Source organism: Leptosomus discolor, chromosome 1 (genome assembly GCF_034619465.1).
Source record: "Leptosomus discolor isolate bLepDis1 chromosome 1, bLepDis1.hap2, whole genome shotgun sequence".
NCBI classification, from domain to species: Eukaryota; Metazoa; Chordata; class Aves; order Leptosomiformes; family Leptosomidae; genus Leptosomus; species Leptosomus discolor.
The window spans coordinates 173,598,832-173,621,868 of record NC_141391.1 but is presented as its reverse complement, the minus strand read 5'-3'; the positions used below and the strand labels follow the sequence as shown (position 1 = coordinate 173,621,868).

Genomic DNA, 23,037 nt, shown 5'->3' with positions numbered 1-23,037 from the left:
TTTGGTCCATATTCATGGGTTCTATGGAATTAGCCTCATTATTTTGGATGGAAGGAGTTGCTATTAATTAGAGGAAAATAAGGTTATCCAGATTGATTCTCAAGTTGGGCAGCTTGTTTAAATGCACTAGGTAGTCATCCAACTGTTTCATTATTTTACCTTTTTTTCAAAATATGTCATCTCTGAAAATTTTTTCTCTACATACTGATTTTCGCCATGAGTTACATGTCTTCGTTTTTCTATCTGTAATGGATTTCATACCAGTACACCCTGAGGTCCCATTACATAAATCTGGTAGAGAAACTAACCTTTAATGTGGACAGGACAGTAATTTACACACATGCCTCTTTATACATCTTCTGGCAGTGTAAAATCCCAGTGTAGATAGATAAATACAAAATATTTCATTAAGATTTCCAATACCCTTCCTTTGTAACAGGGAGTTTTATTAACACTCAAGCTTGGACTGTCGTCATTGCCAGCCCTCACAACACGCTAAAATTGAATGATGGCTGATGCAATTACAATATGTGCAAAAGACTTGCACATAGTTTTGTTTTGAATTACAGAAAAGATCACAAAATAGAGGGACTGACTACTCGATGTCTTTTCCTTCTCTTTGCTTGGGTACTCTATGACAGTGAACTTTCCTTTCAGTTCTTAGAACACAGAAGATGTTTGGAACATGAACTGTAAAAGATGCTAGTTAATCATTTTAGTGTCTTCAGTTTCACTGTTTGCAAAAGATGGAGAAAGTAATTTTATGACCCACCTTCTTCCTTGCCACCTATATTTCCAGACCAGTGTGGATATATGTATTGGCTGGCAGAGATTCACAGGCTCTGTCTTGCCTTAATATGTGATTTAAAACAAAACAAATGAAACCATACAACTTAAAGTGACATGAAAAGCCTGTTTCCTGGGTATGCTCTAATTTGCCTTCTCCAAGTCTGACATATGTTGTTTGAGCACTCTGACAATTCTCTTGCGTTGACAAACCCTAGCGCTGATTTCCCTCTGCCTGTGGCTCCTCTGGCACATTTCCAGGACACTATCCTCCCTGTTCCACTTTCCTGGAAAGGACCCAACATGATCTATCTACTGTTAGCTTTGTGGACCAGGGCTGTCATTTCGGTCGGTTAAGTACACCCTTGGATTTCTGCTGGCTTACAGTTCACTGCTCAGGATATGAGTGATGATTTTGAAATACATCATAGATAATTTTCTGTAGAACCATGCCTGCTGTTTAAAAAGTTACATAATTTGACAGATTTAGTACATGGTCACCGCCTTGCCTGAGGCAGTTTGGTGCTCTGAAGAGTTCCTCAGGGTTAATCCTGAGGTGTCTGGGGTGCCCAAAGTTCTTCTCTTCTTCCACTTGTATTTTTCTGCTCCTTTGGCTTCCTCTCACTTTCTTGCATGATTTGAGTCCATGACCTCTACAATATAAAATTCCTTATATTATGCAAGTTTTGGGTCAGCACTGTTCACTGCTTTGTTCCTGACCCTTGTGAACTTTCATGATATGGGAACTTTATGGCAGTAAAGGCTTACAGTGCAGGCATAGCTCATGAAGCTGTACAAAGAAAGGTGTGATTGGGCTCTGCTGTGAACAGGACAGTGACTAGATTAGATATTAAAGGTACTATGATCTGCCTTTTCTCCTTTTTTTTTTTTTTCCTAAACTGGATCATTTTATTCATCTAATTTATACCATAGCCTTTCCAAAAATCATTTTTAGCGTGAGGGACAGGGTGGCAGACCTGAATGGCCTGGAGGGTGCTAAGTGTAGGAATTTCTTTAAATGGTATTTCCACCAGAGCTGCTGTGTCATGAAACACTGCCCTGAAGTAACCCCCGTCAGTTATCTGCTCTGACAAAGGGATTTCCATTGAAATAAAATATAAAATATGCTTATTAGTCTTTCATTGTTACCTTTCTGTCAGATGAAAAGCTGTTTCCTGATGTGTTGGGGTGTGCCAGCACAGCACTGTTGTTGACAGTTTTATTGTCAAGAAGGTCGTGATCTTGCAATAGTTTTAGCTTAATCAGAATATCTTCGTCAGAGTTGCAAATGTTAAACACAACTGAGTTGTACAAAGACTGGGAAATGGGAGGACATATCCAGTAAAATGTGTGTCTTGCTGTTGTGTTTCTTTGTTTATTTATAAAGAACACCTACAAAATTGCAGTGAGGTTGGGATTTCTGGTTTGAGTCTCTTTAGAGGTTCTGCAGTATGAGCACTGGCTTTATGGGCCGAATCTGGTTTACAGGACAGCTTGTTCTGGAATACTGTCTTTCTCTTGTGGGAGAAGTGGAAGGACTGTCCATGTAGCACACTGGCTGCACTGAGATAGCTCTGGGGAGGTGTGAGATGGTACCTTCATCTGAGAGATCATAGAAGGGTAGGGGTTGGAAGGGACCTCTGGAGATCATCTAGTCCAACCTCCCTACTAAAACAGGTTCACCTAGAGCAGGTCGCATAGGATCACATCCAGTCGGGTGGTTGGGAGCCACTCATCCAGATGAGTGGCTGGGAAGTATGTTTCTTCCTGAACTTTGTTGACTAATACTGAGTGAGTGCTGTGCTGTTAAGAGTTTCTGTAATGTTACGCTGGAAATATTTTAGATTGTTAATACATCACTAAAACCAGTAAGGAAGTGTTATTTATCCTGTGGCACCTCAAATAAAGGTACTGGCGAAAATTTCTTCATACAGCAGTCTGTCGCATGTAGTGAATCGGGGTGTCTAGAAGAAGTGGGAGTATGTGAGTACACCTATCATTTTTCTTTGATGGCTTGCTTTGTTCTGTGTGCTCACTAAAGACTCTGTTAATGTGATATTTACTATTCAATCAGATTGTGGAGCCCTCACACACCTGAGATTAGGTTCATTAAAGCTAAATGGATTACCCAAATCTGCAAGTATGTCCTAGGCAGAATGAGGAGTCCATACTCCAGACTACACAGAGTAAATGGTGAAGCCTAAGAACGCTCTACCAGCTGCTCAGTCTCATATCTCAGGTTCATTGAGCTGACAAAGCCACTGTGCTATCCTTTGAGGAGGAAAAGTTAATTTTCTGTAACATAGTAAGTGAAGCGGGTGTATTAGGCAGTGATGCTGACCAGAGTAGAGAGCGTCATGCATTCATACCCATTTGCATCAGGGTTTTAAAACTAAGAAACAAAACTGAAGCTCTACCTGCCAAAAGTCAGTTGGTTCAGTACCCGTGCTGACGTGGTGTTGGATAGCTTTCAGAGCTCTGCATAGTTTTCAATTATGTTATTCTTTCACCTGCTGTCATTCCAAAAGCCCTGGAGTTGATCAACAAATGAAGTGTTGAACAAACTATATAAATAACACTCTTAAAAAGAGGAATAATATATAAAAGTTAGGAGGTGGTAAATCCTCTAATACAGTCTGTCTCAACATTACCACATACCCACTGATATAAAAAAATCAATGTGTAAAGTAGATTAAACTCATAAATTATCGGTGCATAGAAACCATTTATCCCTTTAGGAAACAAGAAACAGGGCACTTCTGCTGTTGACTTAGCAAAATGAGGTAACTTGATCAAAATGTGTCTATTAACAAGCAAAGTTTTTAGAGGAAAATTATTGCAAATCATACGGATGAAGTTACGACATATTTTGGGAAAAAAAAAAATCATTATTTCTTTGAAATAATAGAAAAAATAGAAGTACCTTGTACAAACCATAATGCAGAACTTATACCAAGCCTGTTCCACCTTCAAAGTAGTAACCTTTAGCATTTACATGAACTTTTCTGTTCTCAAACCACTTAACAAACATTATGTAATTGATATTATGAATATCTTTGTGAGAGATAGTGGGTCTGTATTGTAGAAAAACTATTTTAAATGTTGAGCTCTTTTCATTGCCTTTTTCTTAGTGTGCAACTGAGCTTTCAGAATTTTTATTGGTGAAACCTGTTGTGCCTCTGTTCGTGAAACTCTTTCCACCTTTAGAACAAAGTGATTGCCTGATGAAATGTGAATGCTAAAGGCTGGAGTACCACTGTGCTTCATCAAGTAGTACCCTTGAAAGGAAAAAGCCGTAAGCTGCTGATGAAGCTGACCTTTCGACAAGGAGGAAAAGGTGGTGTTCTTTATAGCTATGGTTATAACCTTTCAAATGTGAATGATACAACTACTATTGTGCTCTTTCTTCATGCGTTACCCAACAAAGGTTATTTGGATATTGAAAACTTTTTGACCTCTGTGCAAATCTCAGCCTCTTTTTTTTTTTTTTTTTTTCCCAATAGGATGCATTTTGCATTTACAAACATTGATCTTTATGTTTCAGCATGTTTCTCATGAAGTACACCATGCTCAGAAGTCCTCAAAAGACTCAAAGGAATGTCAGATTTTACAGCTTTTTTTTTATTATTATTATTTTTCTTTAATCAGATGCAAGCTTTGTCTGCTCCCAAATGTGTTTTAAGAAACATGACCCTTTAACAGAAGATAAGAAAAAAATGCATGCACAATTATCAATGTTCCCACAATGTTTAAACTGTAAGAAACCTAGTTTTCTTGGCTGTCATTTTGTGAGAATACTAAGTATACGGAGAAATGTTCCTTACATCTCTCTTCTGTATTGCAAGAACACTTCCTCTTCCTCCTTTACTTCATTCCTCCAGAGATTATCATACATTTATGTTCCATTAGTGTCTACTACTACAAGTGCATTGTTATAGTAGGGACTGTGCAAACCCACAGTGAGATACAATCCTTGGCAGAAAATTCTTGCAGTTAATGGACTGCATCTTAACAAATGTCAAGAACATAAATACAAAGTCATCAGGAGGTGAAGCCTCTTGAACAACAGATCTGGGAACAGAATATACCTTTTTTAATTCCCAGTTTTGCATCTGTAATTTGAGCAGGAGCTGAATCTAATAACAGGAATCTATCTGTTTTAAAGGTATAAACTTGAAGAACATAAGAAAAAGATATTTTTATTCCTATGCAAGCCACCTACTACATTAAATGTATTTTTATTGAGGCATCCTCTGCTGTCAGCTTTGTTTCACAAAATTCTCTAATTTTTGAAAAATCTGTAACCTGAGCAGTGGTCCAATGCTCTATGCAGGGTAGTACGTGTCTTTCTGCTGTGGAGCTTTGGATAGGTGGTAAAACAAACAATTTGGTTCATAAAATATCTGATCTAGAAATATTCAGTGTAGGTACTAAGAGCGAGTAGAAGAACATGCTTAGTGAAAGTTCCGAGAATATTCAATATTCTGTTTGCTTCCCTTTACTGTAGAGCTGAGAGATTCACCACATGCTACTGCACTTGACTCTGCGTACATTGTGGTGAGATTGCCACAGGGTGAGGTGGCAATGTGAATGCTTGTAATTCATGACACTCATACTGATAGCTGTGGAGTACTAATTTATAGTGCAGAATGGAAAAGTGTTAAGAACAGATGGTAAAAAGGAAAAAAAAAAAAAAGTGTCCTAAACTAGAAACCTGGGTTGTCGTGCTCCAGGAATTCACTCCACATAACAGTTAACAGGAAAAGAGAAGAGATCATATTTTTTTGGGTTTGGCTTTGCTTTATGCTCCAGACTTTTAGAAGCTAATTTAGTGTTCATCAAACTTTATGGTGACGGCACCATATCAACTGGCACTCTTTAATAGACGCAGTGTGATCAAGGCCAAAGGCATCTTTGCCATGCGATTTTTATCATTTTATCAGAAGCATAACCTGGAAAGTAGTAAATAGTTTTCCATAAAGTTATCTTAGTTCTTTCAGATTTGACTCCTTTATACCAGTGACTCCTTAAGTAACCAATTTCAGGAAAAAAAAACCCGCTAAAAATAAATCATACTGCGATGTAAATTCTTGGAAAACGTCACAACATTTCAAAGCGGGGAGTGTAATTAGTACCATTTGCTGCTTATAATGTTTTAAATTTTGTCATACTGTTCTAACCTGTTTCCCTCTGATTTTCATACTCAACAAGTTTGTAATGAAAGACAACATAGAACTTTGCACCAACTGTAATGCAAATTTCAAATATTGATGCTGTGACCAAGAGGAGATTGTTAGTGTGCTGTACTGAAGAATTGATTTATATGAAATGTGCATATCTTACTTCTAATTGGCTTGTGAGCCTTGGAAGAGAAGAGAAGCAAATGGAATATCCTTTTGGACAGTAATGGAAACAGAAGAAAGTGTTTAAGAAAAGTAAAATTAGAATTCTCGCCCTTCAGTTATCATCCAAATAAGTGTCTTAGCAATGATAATGGCTAGGAATTTCAACAGGTTTTGAGAAGGATGCTTCTTTGGACTTTACAGCATCTGTTGGGCCCACATGCTTAATCATCTTTGATGAACGTAGGAATCTAATGTCTGCAAAGTAAACAGGGGAGCAGAAGTAGCTTTTTCATGAAGTTCGGAGTATTGATGGTTTAGCTGTAAAATAGTATGGGAATATGGAGGAGGGGCACTGATCAGTGTGGCATGTTTTGATACCCATCATTATTTTCACAAAGTAAAAGTAGAAGCACCTCTAAAGTGTTGGTAACTGTGTTGGTAATCACCATAGTTCTCTTTCCACTCCATTTCTGGAGACAATGATACCTCCCTCCTCCCATTCCTTTATTTGGAGGGAGAGGAAATTAAAAATACTCTTCAAAAGCCTGTCATGTAAAAGCCTATTTTATTCAATGAACAAAATGACCTTTAGGAGTTAGACACAAAAATTCTTTCTCTTATCATCTTTTAATGTAGTTTGGAATTGTGGAATATTTTTCAAAATTGCACTTCTTTGGTCTTTAAGGGTGTTTCCATAAGTTAAAGTGGGTTGATTATTACGTTCTTGGTCATACTTGCTCCGCTTTCTTGTCCTTCGCCATATGTGGCAGGTAGGCTTTCTTTCCAAAAGGGAAAACAGAGTTCAGTACTACTCAGAATTAATAAAAAAAGACAAATGCTGTTTCTCTACTGAAGTTCAAAGTTAAAGGAATTTTTAAACATTTATTTCTACTTTGAAGTAGGACTGATTTCTTTTTTTAAAGTTGCTTCTCCTGTCCCCTTCTGTAATGGTATACAAATACTTACATTGCTAAAGAAGTTGTTACAGCTCTGAAATGGGTTATTTGTTCAAATATCAGGTTCAGATTTTCTGCTCTGCTAGTGGTTTTTTTACAATCAACAATACAGTTTCTGAACTCCCACTGTATCAAAATTGTTATGTTAGTGTCTCTTGTCATAAATTTTGCCCAGGAGCATCTTTTTCACAGCTGTTACATGAAGGCATAAATGCAATTGTGATAATAAGAGAACAACAGACCTCTTGCAAAACTTCCAAAGAACAGGTATCATTGGAATAAAAAAAAAAAAAGTAAAGCGTTTTTTTTTCTGGACCAGCATCTCTTCACCCTAGAGATGATAACTGTTATGCATTCACTTCTTTTTCATAGAGATGCGTCAGGAGACAGGCAGAAGGATTGCAAAGAGAGGGAATGCAACCTGAAACTGCTGTTACTAATTTCACAAGCTAGAGAATGCACAAATATCTGCAAAGCTCCATAGAATTTTTCTTGGCTTGATGTGCATTTTTCTGTGAACTTCCTAGTTTGGAACTGCTGACAAGTTGATTACAAATGACTTGGCTGTTCCCTAAATACTTCAGTCTTTGTTCAAGTAATTTATTTTACACAAGTAGTAATCTAGTTGACAGTCTTTGACGCATTCATTAATTAGTGTTTTAAGTTTATTTTGTGAATAAATCTGATAGTTTAAGGTGAGAACAGTATTACAAAACTTCAGTAATTTGTTGATGTGAATTGTGAATGTTGTGTATCTATTTTTTTTAACTTTGAGTCCTGTGTTTTATTTTGTCAGTTTTGAAATATGTTTGCTCCTAGTAAGGTTTACGGAAGTTACCCCCTGGCATAACATACTGGGAAAGACAGCATTTTCCTAATCTTTGCTATATTATTTTTAAAAGTTCACTATGTTGTATTTCAGCGATTTAATAGGGGGGTTTAGTTGAATTTTTTTCCTCTCCATGTTTCAGCAGAGGCATTTTGACAACAGATATGTTAATGGTTGTGAGTTTCCAAATAGATTTTATTATTATCTTATTTTTCACGGATTATGTAGGGGTTACAGGTAGGAAGGAGAATCCTCCTTTAATGCTTTGGGTTATCTCATTAATGGTTTGGTTTGGTTGGTTTTTTTTAATCCTCAGTTTCCATGAGATAGTTGAGAAATTAATCATGTTAAATTTGAAGCTGAAATTTGTCATGTTCGTTTTCATTTTGAAAGTGGTTAAATGCCTGAGAACTTGACCTACTGTCACTGCAAGATGCTGTTATTTTCATCTTCAAAATTTAATAGAGATCTAGTTTGATATGGCTAAAATGATAACACTTAAACACTTCTTTATTTTCCTGCTGAATGCAATGTATTTTTTCCTGCTATTTGTTTTAAAAAACAGCGGCAACAAAACCCCTTTAAAATGTTCCTTTTCCTGCAGAGAAATGTAACTAGCATAGGAATTCTCAAACGTTGGGAGATTTTTCAGTTTATAATTGGCTTAGGATACAAGATGATGAAATGGGTTTGGTTTTTAATATGTGCATTTGCATTGAATATCGTCTGTGGAAAAGTAAGCAATGAGGTAAAGTTTGAATGGATTGACTGTTTTCTAGGTGTGTGAGATATGTGAATGTTACCTTTGTTCCCATGCAGTGGTGGAGTATCATTTGTAAAAGACCTGGGACTGTTTTGGTCTTATTGTTGGTGCACAGGAAATTAAGCACCAGGCCAAAAGTAAATATTACAACGCTGTTTCATTCACAGCTTGCTTTTTCTCTTGGGCCGAGTCAGGTCTCCAGTAGCAGAAAAATTGAACTTGTAATTAAAGATTAAATTGTGGTGTGTATCTATGTACTTTAGCATCTTCTGAATATTAAATGTTCCCTTTTGTGATTTCAGGTATTATAGATTAAAACTATGTGGAATAAAAATCCACATTTTAAATTCCAGAATTACTGACCTAGTTTCTTTTTCTTTTGGGAATATTAATTTTTAATTTCTCACTATGTACAGATGGAGAATAGTTGAGTGCTGAAATTTAGTTAACAGTCATAGGGTATGTTTTTAATAGGGATGTGTCTTCATTCAGGTATAATTTTGTTTCTGTTTCTGAGTGTGCACATAGTTGAACCAATGTTGTTACAGTTTTGCAGGAGAAATTTGTCTTGAGACGCGGATTGAGAAATTGGATGCCAGAGATGTAGTTAATAACTGAAATTCTTTTTTTTTTTTTTTTTTTTTCCTATGGTTAGTTGGACTACTTAAAACAAAAAAGGAGTGAAGTTCCTTGAGTAGCTGGTGTAGCCTCTCTTCCATGTAGACCATCCTCTTTTTCTCTCCCTCATATACCAACAACCAAGAGGATGTGGTTGCTGCAGATAATAGCTCTTTATAACTTCTAGGGCTATGATATGATCTCTACAAATACGCATTTATTCTACGAAATGTTCCATGTAGCTTCCTCTCTAGCCAGAACTAGGTCATTCATTTCACTGATTCTGTATTTAAATAGATGTGAAGATTTATACCAAGCTTTTATAGTTTGGGGAAGTAAAAAGACCTTGGTTTTAATGTTTCTTTTAATTATAAATTTTAAGAATAGTATTTTACGTTTGCCATTTTCTGCTACTATCACTTCTAGTATATCACATCAAGTTAAATCAATCATTCACAGTTTTACAAGTTTAGACAAATGTCTAAATGGAATACATTTCAAATAAAATAATGCAGATTAAATATTGATTGATATTAATAACTTGACACAGACTATTTTGCAGAATGTAAAATAAAGTATTGCCTTACAATTATATTAACTCATATAAATAATAGAGCATACAGCGTGAAATGAAGTGTAGAGGAGAAACTATTACATTTAACAGTGTTAATAGGGTTTTTCCAGTCTAACAGATGAAAAGATGAACTGAATAATTCTTCTATAGATCCATTCATTTATTGAGCTTCAAAGTGGTTGGGAGCAAGTAACTACGTAGCAGGAAATTGTTCTCAGTAGTCCAGATGGTCATTTGATGTAATGCTCTGTTATGGGAGATCAGAGTGAAAACAAAAGTAGCTACAGATTATATGGAACATTCAGCTAGGGTACTGCAGAAGCAACATCAGAGTGTGTTTTCACAAATAAGTTTTTAAAAAGTAACAAATCTGTGTTTTTCTTACAAGTGTTAATGGTTACAAGCTGGCTAGTTACCTTAATTCCTGCTTCCGGAAAGTTTCCTACCTATGAAAAAGAATAGTAGCAGTAATGCGGAAATAAATCCAGAGGTCTGCATATATACTATCAAAGAATGTAAAAATGGAGTGAATCTGAGGATACTTTTAGTAGCTTTATTTCATTAAACCAGAGAATGGTGGACATTTTTGTGACTTTTGTCAATTTAGTGATAAATATTTGAATGTTTTCTCATCTTACGAAATACTAGTCTAAAATGAAATGACTCACAGAAGTGATAGCTTCTTTCCTCATGGAAATATTTCTCTTTTTTTCTTTACAAAATATATTGTTCACAGTTCGATGACATTATTTTTGTGAATCCTAAAAGTGTTCCATCTTTTTTTTTTTTTTTCCAGCAATGAGTAGTTTATTCTGCTCAGAGGAAAATGCTGTGTTTGCTGCTGTTTCCATCCCTGTGGCAGGATGCTTCTGCAGCAAACCACAGCACCTTGAAAGCAATGCACTTTCTAAGGAGAAAACACTTACCTGGATTAATTATCAACCTATTTAGCAGTCTTATGTTAAAACTACATTGAAAGTTTTCAGTACTCGACATTGATACAAATTCCTGTAGAAAAAGGGCTTGAGTAACTGAAGCAGCAGTTTAACTGCTACTTGAACTAATGTTTATGGTTCGTGCATCTGAAGACAAGAATAGTTTGCCATATATTGTGTGTTTGGTGGAAAGGACATGCATCATCTTTCCGTTATTCTTGCTCATAAAAAAAATACTTGTGAAAGTAGAACTGGTTTATGAAATGACTTTGATGTATTTATAAGCGTAATGTGTTTTTTTCATGTATACGCATAGACTATAATTACAATGCCAGTTAAATTAGCTGCATAATTGTGAATAACATGGGCCGTGTTTTCTATAAAACGTTAATTCCAGTTTCTTGTGTAAGTACAGTTTTTGTGCTACTCAACAAAACAGCAAAGGGAACACATGTGGAGCCTTAAATATTTTTTTACCTCAAGTCCTTTATAGATGAGATATAAAAGCACATTGTATAACATAAGAAATTTTATGGAAAGGAACCACATGTTTTCCAAGTAGAAAAAACGCGTTTTAGTGATCTGTGTAGTATGTTTATATCCATATGGCATACTTTTCTTAATCCTGGTTACTTACCTAACCATTCTTTTGATTCCTGCATCATTCATTAATTTTCATACTTCAGTGGGAGCTGTACCTAATCTAGGAAAATTTCTTGCTGTTTAGAGTAGATAGGCTTAAAAAAAAGCTGAAACTGTGAAGATGGCCCAGTTCCACATTTTACTCTGGGGACTTTTATTTAGAGGTGACGTAAAATAAAACGGTCCTTTCCCTTTGCTATAGTAGTTTCTAAAGCATAGAGCCATATTTTGTTTTTAGAGATCCTTTTCCCACCCAAAAGCTGTCTGTATGCAGAACATATGCAAATCACTGCTACAAAATGTGAGTCTCACAGTAAGATGCAGAGATCTGAAGAACTGGGGGGAAAAAACCAACCAACCTCCCCTCTCCTTCCATAAAAATAGTTTCTTTGTGGGGTTTGTCTCCCTGAGGAACTTCCTGATACTCGGATACTCTGTCACGTGTAATTGGATTGCAGCTCTTTCTGAATACTGTTTTCTCCTCTTGACAGCATGGGGTAACCTTGGAAATGTTCTCAAGAGCCAGAGCAAGATTTCTGAAGCTGAAAGCGCCTATAGAAATGCCTTGTACTACCGCAGCAACATGGCTGATATGCTTTATAATTTGTAAGTATGCGTGGCTTTCCCCGGGTTGGATTGTCTGTGAAACCTAATGTGAATGGAGCTATTGATTTCCTTGTTGGAAATGGAGATGATGTTAGCTGTTGCTTTGTAATAGTCATTTCATTAATTGTGCTGCTTAAACTATGGTGTGGACAAGACCTTCTCTTAGTCAACATTATCATGTATTCACGTTTTGGGTATGGAGAAGGTAAACTTAAAAATCTGTTTGCTTTAAAAGAAGGAAAGAAACCCACACTGAACAAAGTACAGATGATGAGCTGGCAACAGTAGCACTCCATCTGTTTCTGAGTCGGCTAAAATATAGAGGCGTTATTTAGACTTCTTTTTTAAGTCTGAATAACACTTAGTGGGGGGAGTGAATGTAAGCGCTTCTTAGCATAAGCCAATACACCTCAGCTAGCTCGAGAGGTCTGAAATGTTAAAATAGCAAATAACTTTTCTCCTGACTTGAGAGCAGCATAGGTTCAAGAAAGTTTAATTACTACAATCCTGTTGTAGGTGGGTAAGAGAATAAATACGATGAGCATCAAAATAATTACAGAGCGGGGAAGAAGATTTCCCAACTCATTAACGTACCAAATCATGAACGCAGAAGCTAGCGTCGTGCTTAGCTTCTCACTGCGGTGTGGTTGTGCCATGTGTCCCAGTGGGCAGGGGGGTGATTCTCTGGGTGTCCTGGCTGGGTGTTTCTCCTGCTCTATACTGAGCACTGCTTGTCGTGCCAGCACTTGCCCTTCCTTCGCCTCCTACCATCACCCACCCAGCCCGAGCCCTCAGAGCGGGGCTGTGCTGCGGGACAGGCTCCTCACCTTCAATAGCCATATGCCACTGGTTCATGGTGCGTGAAGAGAACAAAATCCATGTGACTGCCGTTTATTAGGTAGTAGTCTGAAAATAATGTCCTGTGTGCGTTAGAAAATTATGTACGTGAGAGAAACAACATGTGCAAAAACTAAATGCAAGCAGTAAGCCTCTTTAAGTAATTAAATAAACAAATAATGTTCTGTCTGTAAGTCCTGTTTAAAATGGTCGTCTGTAATATCTGAAAATGAAGTTTACCATAATAGACTTTTTCTTCCTTTTTCCTTGTTTAATCAGGAGTAAGTTGTCCATTTCATTAATTTACCTTACAATTAAACATACTGGAATCCCAAAACAATGTAATGGTAGAATTTCTATTCCAAATTCAAATTCATATCTCAAAATATGTTTATTTTTAATAATCATACAATTACACATATACACATATGCACATAATTTTTTTTGTCTCTGTTAGGCAGTGGAGAGTGTGAAAAGGATATTTTAAAGAAGAAACTTCTTCTGCTGGCATTTAAAAAAATAACTTCCCACCCAGCAGAAGATTGTAGGAAAAAAATGACAAGATTGATGCTCCTAAATTGCTCATATGCCATTCATTTTAGGGATGAAAATTATAAGTATTAAAATTTTTTGTATGCCTATACAGTACTTTTATCTCCTAATCACTCACTGCAAAACTGAAGTTAATACCAGAATAAGAAGAGGGAAAGGGGTTGGGCAATAAAGACACGTACATAAAAGAAATCAGATTTCAGTAGTTTTGCTGTTCTCAAAACAAGCTGATAATCTTCCAGCTTTCCATTGATATACAAAATATATGCCTACAAACCTTTATTTCCGCTGAATAGAAAATTTCTTGGAATTTCTCTGAATTTGTGTAACAGGAGTTTAGCTGAAATACGGGTTGGAATATATAGAGCACAAAGTTATGTCACATATACCTGTGAAAGTAAAGGAAGATTATTCAGAGGGAAGTCTCTTCCCTGTAGTATGTGTATATGTATGCATATACAAAAAAGGATCTCTAATTCTTAACCTTTCTACTACTGTCTTGAACGCAATAGAATCTGCTTCCCTTTTTTGTCCCTTCTCCCTTTTTTGTCCCTTCTCCCTTTTTTGTCCCTTCTCCCTTTTTTGTCCCTTCTCCCTTTTTTGTCCCTTCTCCCCTTTTCCTTTCTTTTCTATGCCTCAAAAAAAAATTAGTTACTCAATAAAAATTGAAAAATCTTACATAATTTTGGGGGGTTTTTGTAGTCTGTGTTAGGTACTTCCATATCTATCATGAAAACTGGGTGGTGAGTGGAGTGGGCTTTGATATTACGAGACCATAAACAAATCGATTATTTTAGTCATAAACTCTGAAGAACTCCTTTGAAAGTTCAGCCCATCCTTGGCATGTGGTTCTGTGGGGGCCTTTTACAGAAAACACTGTAATGGAAAAATGCACCTTATATGTGCTTACAAGAGGCCAGTTAGATTTGCTGCTTCTGCTTCTTAGTGTGTACTTTTGAAACTGAAACAGTCACTTAGTAGAATTTTAATAAAAAAAAACATCCTCACAGTAATTTCTAATTGCTGTCTTTTGGGCATAATATATACAAAGTATATTGTAGTCTCACATGCTCTTTATTGTTCCTTAGCACTTATGCCTCAGTATTTGATACAAATTAATTGGCACATGCAGCCCAGTGTTCACACACAGCAATAACGAATCTAAGTGCTATCTGATTGAGGAAAAAATTATTAAGGATTAACTCACAATTTTTAATGGGCAACTATCAAAGAGAGAAATTACATAAACAGAAGCGTTTGATGATCTCTTTTTCCTTTTTCAAGAAACTAAAGTGTGCGATTGGCTTAGCAGTTGGCTATTAATGCATTAAAATATACAGAATTCAACAGATAGATGAATGATTTCAGTGATATATTTTTATTTTCTGACATACCTCATGGCTCTGAGTTGCAGCTGCTTTTGCCGTTTCGGACAATTTAAACTGCATTAATTTAGATTATATAATTACATCCTCTCCATTTGCAGGTTTGTCTGATTCTGGACATGTCATTTCCCATACTGTTCAAGTGTGTCAATTCTGTAACTTTCAATAAATTCCTAAACTTTCAGAGACCAGCAAAACTTTTATTATTATTTTTATTTACAAAAAAACAAAAGAGGGGAAAAAAAAGAAAAAAAAAGTTCTTGCTAACATTAATATTGGGTTGGTGGTTCATCACTACTTTAGATATGTGTTTAAGTGGATTGCTTTTGTTGACATTTTCTCAGGTCCAAATAAGTGTAAGTGAAACTCATGCATACCTTATATCTCAGCTTATATCTATCCTTTCTTGGAGATAGAATCTGTGGCCTGGAATTTATAAAACCTGAGCTCAGGCTAAGGGCTTGAATTCTTGTTTGGAAGCTTGTTTTCTGAAACTCTCAAGAAAAACTCAGAGGGTAAATTCCTGGCAACTCTGAAAGCATTTGACATTTTCATAGCAATTTAAGTGTAGAAAGGATTTCAGTTGTTTTATACTGTAAATGGAGAGTGTATTACAATATGACTTCAATGAAGTAGTTTGTACTTCAAAAATACATATGAAGTGGCCTCCTATAAACAGCTTCTCTGACATCTTGGGACTGCACTGCAGGTAATTTTTATAAATAAATCTCAAAGCCAACTTCTGAAAGCTATGTAGCGCTGCTGATTTCAGCTAGATTTCATAGGGTAGTAAATCAGCATAAACTGAGATTTTTCTATGTTTTTTTTTTTTTTTTTTTTTTTGAAACTGAGAAGTCCATGTGTTTTGATACTGTGAAGTACCAAGGACAGAGCTGTAGTAAACCAATTTTTTGTTATTCCAAACTAGGCAATGTTCAGCAGATTAAAAACAAACTATTTTTAGTTTGTTTTGACATGTCGGTATTTGTTGCCTTATGGTTGTTACCTAAAGCTCATGAGGTTTTTTGTATTGCTTCAAATTGCTTCTAATTAATGCCCGAAGTAAAATTGCGTATCAGTCAAAAGCCAGTTTTGCGTACGTTATTTCACTTGTATTTAGGTCTAGCTGTGCTTAGAGTATTCTTTTGTTATCTGTACTAGTAATCTCATTTCCTTGAGTTTCTCGGCAAATTTTAAGGATGTTTGCAATCTTACATATTGAATCTTCCTTTAAAATTAGGCTAATTTCTTTAAATGTTTTATTTTTGGGGTATACAATGCCTTTTAAAGGATAAATTTCTACCAAACAGCCATCCCCTTGCTTGTCTTCTGAAATACCTCATTTTGCCTTTAGTGATACAGGGCTGTGTGTACAAGTTTATTATTCAAATAATTTGATTTCTTTTGATATTTCAAAGTATGAATTTCCATAAACTTTAATTTGGCAAACTTAGAGTATTATATTAATAAAAGTGGACTTTTTTTAGATTTCTGTTAGGTAAAGTCTTTAACAGTAGCTGAAATTTTAATTCTGTAAAGTCTGGATTTGCAGAAGTGTTTTATATGCAAAGTTTAACTCCACATCATTGGGTAAAAATCAGTACAAGCAAAGGTGTTCCTTGTCTGTTGTTGTTAGCTTATATAGCATCTGAAACTGTGTTCCCTCTGCATCTGCCTTTTAAGGATGCTGCCATAAAAATCTCCTTTGCTGAGCTATCAGAGACGAAAAGCATTAAAAGCAGGCTAACCTACAAATGTTATGTTGAACTGTGTTTGAACCTGCCCCAGACAAAGTTGCTGCAGCACTTCACGTAGTAGGAAATGAGTCAAGGTTATGATTCCTCTTCCTTGATAGCCCAGAAGTTTTTATAATGCAGGATGTTGAGTTAAAAAGCAAAGAGGATGTGTCGTCTCTGTCTAAGTACTTGATTATTTTTTTCTCAGCTGTGAATGCAAACTTGTTAGAAACCTGTTTGGAATTAATCTCTGCTTTGCCAGCTAGTTCTTCCTCTGTCAAAGGGAGCAGCTGAAATTTGTTTCTTACTGTAACCAAAGCTGTCTTGATGAAATCTTGCTGTATTGTGAGACCGGCTCTTGAGGTAGCACCCAAAGGTCACTTAGCTGACAGTGTGTCAGTGTGTCCTGCAGTGCAGAACTCTGCTTGGGGACTCTTTGTAGGGCCAGATATTTTTGTAAGTAAGATATTTTTGTAAGACTGAGCTGAAATGCATTCAGTGACCTAGCTTTTCAATTATGTGTCTCAATATTTGAAATTGTGGTGGCTCGTAGTCCTTACATAAACTTTCTCCAGTTTATAAAATCAGGAAAATAGTTGTTGGACTCTGCCATTCAGTTTCATAAAAGGCCACTCTTATAGGAAATTCTGTCCAGCTCTCAACCTACATTGACCACTGGGGCACGTGAGGGGGGAACAGGAATCTTGTTAGAGGACTGCTGGCACAGCACACCACTGCCCAGAGTCCAGAGGAGGAAGAAAGACAGGAGCAGTACTATTCCTTGCCCCTATGGCAGCTCTCCCTCTGTCAAAGAAACAGGGCTTGTGAGAATTGAAACCGTGCTGAAATGGTAGCAATCCCAGCTGAACTGCCCCAATAACATCGAAAAGAACAGCACTGTATCTGCCAACCAATTTGCTTGCATTTGGAAAGTTCTTCCCTAGAACTAGGAGAACATGACAGAGTTTTGACTGCGCTATCTGAAAGATTAGAGGTTGTTTTGGGGGCGATTGTTTTATTTGATTTTTTAAATTTTTTTTTTTACTAATGGTGTTATGGACGACTGTGCTTACTGACTTCAGCAAAGGGAATGGTCATTTGGTGTAAATGCCTAGTGGGTATGTTTGGATTCTTATTGATTAAAAAAGTACGATTTATGTTTCATTTACATATTTGCTAACAGGATGTTATTGGAAAGCATTAAACATTTTGCCTGTTTGTACTGTTCCTTAATGATTGGCTTTCTTGTTAATGAAACCTATTTGTAGACTCTTACAAAAGGTTAGCACTCAATTGTTTGAGTAGCTAAATGGATTACTTAGGGAAAAAAAAAAAAAACAACAAACAAATAAAAAAGCCTTAATTAAAGACCAAACTTAATGGTTTCATGTACTGGGCTGCTGTATCATCCATACCTGTCTTTCTACCCTCTAGTTTTGCAAATGACAGTGAAAAAGTTGCCTTAGGCAAAGCACATCCTCTCTTGCTGCATGGCTGGAGACACATCTGTGTGGGGAATAAAAGAGAATTTTCTTCCATTTCCTTCTTTGTTTGCCAGCCTAGCATTTAGGTTAATATAGTTCTTTGTAGATAATCCCACCTGAAGTCAACGAGATGAATGTAGCTTGAGGCATGGATGAACTGCAGCCATGGCAAAATAATAGCTAGCAGGCCCTGTATTAGCTGTTATCAACCAGTAAACAAAATTGATTAAACTATTTCCATATTGTACCTGGCTTGAAAATTTTATAAATATTTCGCTAACCTACATGTTTACCTTGATAACGGTTACGGTTCCTGTGTATTCTACTTGGTCGGTTTATGTCAGCTTTAGTCACTGAGGAGTTTGATTTGTATGTAGAGCAGCTGGCTTTAATAGGACTACAACTGGAAGAAATTAATACGTAACTTGAGAAAAACTGTAGGCTGCCTACTGCCTGTTTATATTTTGTGACTGCTTTCTGGTCCCCCAAAATAGTTTTATGCCATTAGTATTCAGAGACTTGAGGTCAAAACCAAGGCAGAGAAGGAAGACAGGAAGATTTTTCAAGTTGTTGGTCAAGCAAGATAGGTAAACATTGACAGCTTAAAGAATTCAGGATGGTTTCAAAGAACATCTTGGGGGAAAATGTCTTCCTGCACATATTTAAATGAGAAATTCTGTCTATAGAAGTGATGTGCATAATTTCTAGATAGCCAGAACTTGCTTCTCATTTTTTTTCTTTTGTTTATTTTTCTTCTCATTAGACAAACAGGATTCTGAGAGACTTCTGAAGTTACTGGGTGAAGTCTGCTATGCTTGCAAGCAGTCAGCATGTATCTTCCATTTCACAAAAGATTCACACTCCACTGTAAAATTAGCTTGAAGCAATGCAAGCAAAAAAAAATCCTGTTGTAAGGTTGTTCCAGAATCTTGCTACTGTGATAATTAGATATTGTCTCCTGATTAATCCTAAATTAATTCATGGAAAATATGTAACAGTTTACTTAGTGTCCTATGGTTTAAATAGCTTTTTCTGTCCAAGTAATTTTGCCTTCGTGTGTTTCTAGAGAGAAACTTTATTCTTCCACAGTAGCTGTCTTACTAGACTAAAGAAGTGACTGACTTCTTCCCCACTCTCCCTCCATCTGATAGACTTCACATTTTCCCAGTTATGTCAGTAAACTTTCTTTGAACAGAAGTTGCATGTTTCAACTTAACAATGTAATTTATCTGCCTTATGACTGGGAGGTAGACAGAGAAAAAAAAAGTTTTGGAACTGCAAACTTGAAGCAACTGCTCCTGGTTTTGGGGAGCATTTTGGGGTTATGCTTTTTATTTATTTAACTTGGTATTCTTAGCAACTGTAGAAAGCTTATTAAAAAGTGCCAGAATACTTTAAACTCTTCGTCCAAGTTTATCACTTAAACTTATCCTTCTGCATCAAGCATCCTTATTTCAAGGACGTGCTTTCGTTTTCATCCTTGCATAAGGAAGAAGGAAGGCTTCGTGTCTCTATAACCATAAAAGATAGGTACATACTCAACACAGCAGTTGCTCAGCTCCACCTCTCGATTACGTTCAATGCTTTGCACTGTGCACTGTCGCTGCTTTTGTATTCTTTCTGTCCGCTCCTTCTCCCCTCTGCCAGCAATCTCCAAAGAGCAGTTACCATGTCAAAGGGTAAACAAAGAAGGGGAAAGACCTGTCAAGGACAGATGCACTCCTGGCAACAGGAGGAACTTCCTTATGTAGCCATCTGTCTCGGCCACCACTGGGAGAGGTGAGCTACTGGAGACTGGCGATGCTCGCAAGGTGTGACCTCCAGCTGAGCAACGTTCTTCTTCTGCATCTAGAAATCGGTCATTCAGACCAAACTTCCCCGCCCCACCCCCACCCCTCCCGCATTTACCATAGACAAAGGAAGTGGCAGTCCCTGAACTTTTTAAGGATGTCTTCAATGTAATAAAGCATAGTAATGAGCATGACAAACAAACTTTGCACTGTTTGATTGTGCAATTAGATGAATTCACTAAACAAATTGGGAAGTTTTGACTAAACATTTAGTATTTTTCTCCCCACAAAAAAAGATGGATATATGCATGCATCAAACCTTTTTTATAAAGAGTTTGCCATTTTTTACAGAGCATTAATCTGTTATCACACCTTTCCAGGCAAGTGGAAAGGAACTAATTTTTTTCTAGAAGTTTTGAGACACAGTAGACGAGGAAGCACAGACTCTACCTGCCATTGCCAGTTTCTGACTTCAGCCCTACCAGTCAGCTGGAGGATAACGGGCTCTCAAAGGAAGGAAGGAAGGAATTGGTATGGTCAAAATGGGGCTGAGCAAACAAATGTTAAGAACTTCAAAGAGGTCATGGACCTTCATTGTTAGCAGGCTGCAGGTCTCACTTCATCTGCTTCTGTCAATGCTCCTCTGTTCTGTAGCGAGTCAGCTCATTTCTTGCAGGCTTAGCTTACTATGGTAATTATGCACCTATTACTTCCCAGCTTGTGACACCACAACTTCTTTCAGTTCAACTGTGATCAGTTTGCTTAAAGGGTGTTTTGCAATTCTGCAGTTGAATTGGCATAGAAAAGTTTTATTTCAAATTTTACCCTTTATATATCTTTATAAAGACACTTCAGTTTTATTTTTAGTGATTTTAAAGTAATTTTGAGTACCTTTGAAAATTCTCTAGCTAGAAGATAGTAAATGCTAAAGCATGTGAAAATAAGACATACGAGGCATATTGAACTTTGCTCTCATGGCTTGGCCTCCATTCTGAAGTGAAAGGGACTCCAAAGTCAACTCCAATGAAAAAGGAAGTGTTTCTGTGGCAAACGACCCATACTTCACCAATTTCTGAAGGAGAAGGGAAGAATATATAATTAAACTACCAGTTGAAGAGTTGTTGTTCAACCTCTCAGCTTATCTGGAAAGAACTTCAAGTGCTGAACCGGACCCTTTTTTGTAGTATTTGCTCTAATGACCTCTTTGCAATCATGCAGTGAAGGACACTCTCCCTTCAAATATTCCTCACTTGAGTCTATCTCTTTACTTCATGTTCATCTTGACGACAGTGAATAATTTTCAGAGGCAGCCCCGGGGCTTGCTGCCTGAACACAGTGTTGCCAGCAAAACCCTGCTGACTCTACTGATCAGGTCCACTGGTTGAGCAGTGTGATATTAAGGCTGAACTGTCCTGTTCTTCCGAACCTCAGGACTGCCTCTCGGATTTAATGCCTAGCTGAAAATCAGCATGATTTTTGTCTTGGAAATGGCTTAGATACTGTGAAATGCAGCAATGGAAAGAAAAATATAGGACCTGTGGACTTGCAGATTTTCTTAAACTGATTTTGAAATAAACAGTAGTTTGTTGTTTGATCCTGAGGCTGATTTTGTATTTTACTCAAAAGGTAAATATTTATAAGAAGGTGGTGATGTTTTACTTGTAGAAACTGGAGACAGAAGCAAATATTGAACTATTGCTCATTTATATTCCTTCTGTGTGGCGAAAGAGACAGTAGACCTGTGGAACTAACAGTGAGCAATAATGTAGTTAGAGACAGGAATTGTAATACAAATGCTCTAAAAAGAGAAGTAGGACATTTCACAGGCAGTATTAATTTTGGCAGTAACTAAATTTGAACTGTTTGGGTTTAGTTTTAGTTACAATTTGTGAGTAGATAGAGGTTGCTGAGCATATTTGTATGCCTAAATTTTATTTGAGCTTAGAGCTAGAGGGGATCTGATTTTTTCATCTTGGAAGTGAAATATAACTGCTCTTTAAACTCTTCTAATATTCACTGTAATTTCAGGAATGTTTATGCAATGTTCATAATCATAACTTTTTATCTATTTAAATAACTATTTATGGCTTCATAGGTGAACATCCAAGCCAGTTATCTCTCAGAAGCATACTCCCCTAAGTGTTAATTTTATTCAAGTAAAAATATTATTTTTTCATTTTCCTTTAAGCCTTTTCCTGACTTTTTTTAATCTAAAACTAGAACTAGAAACTTATAAATCTAGTTATTTTTGTACTGTCAGAAGCCACAAGGAAAACCAGAGATCAGTCAGGACCAATTTCACAAGAAGAGGCAATTTCATGCCTTGTAAAGGTTTTTTGATTATTTTTTTTCTACTTTTTGTCTACCAAACCTCATAAGAAATAGAAATAAAACACTAAATATTTGCTGCAATTCAGCACTCAATCTTGCATCTGACCAGCTTGGGATTTTTATATATATAAATGTGTGCATGAGAGAGAGATAATACCTGTTAGTGGAACAACTTTTAAAAGAAAAAGATTTGCTGGAAGAGGAGTAGAAAAAAAACCCAGCACCTTGAAGTATCAAATAATTAATCAAGAGTGACAGTACTAAAGCATGTAGTGAACACAGAAGATTAATTTGGTAATAATTACAAATAAAAGTTCTTTTAATCCAAAAAGCACAAATGTCAAATACTTACCGAAGTAATTTATTTTGTTCAAGTTGACCAGTTACTGTGTTACTTCTCTTAATATGTGATTTTTTTTATTCCAGAACTAAAATAAGAATGGAATTTCTTTCATAAATTTGTCCCAGAATTGTGTGTAAGAATGTTTTTGTTCTTTTAAAAAGTAAGCAGCAACTTAAATGTCAGACCATGTGACTCATTTATTTTTATGTTACTTCTACTGCTATCAATGGAAAACTGGATCAAAATACCATAATAATAATAATTTTCCTTGGAGTAATTACAGTCCATAAAAATTTTTAGAGTAAACAAAATTCAGGTTCTAGAAAAGTTAGGCAATTGTACCTCTTGCCACCTGCAAGGCACTTGACAGTAGTTACCAACCTTGGTGCCGTGCTGAAAAGTATCCTGAATGTTATTCCCTCATTGCTCACATTACTGCATGTACCAACTAAATGTGAGTTCTGTTAATATTAAAAGTGATTTACTACCTGATCTGAAGTTAGTTGAGAGCTAAATAGATACAAT

At 36.4% G+C, this 23,037-nt stretch overlaps 1 protein-coding gene across 1 annotated transcript in view; it reads left to right on the top strand.

Annotated features, from left to right (window-relative positions):
- TMTC2 (transmembrane O-mannosyltransferase targeting cadherins 2) overlaps positions 1 to 23,037 on the top strand; it is a 251,575-nt gene that overhangs the window by 153,132 nt on the left and 75,406 nt on the right. Inside the window, exon 4 of the mRNA XM_086471326.1 lies at positions 11,940 to 12,054. Coding sequence (XP_086327452.1) covers positions 11,940 to 12,054 — 115 coding nt within the window. The remainder of the gene's footprint in view (positions 1 to 11,939; positions 12,055 to 23,037) is intronic.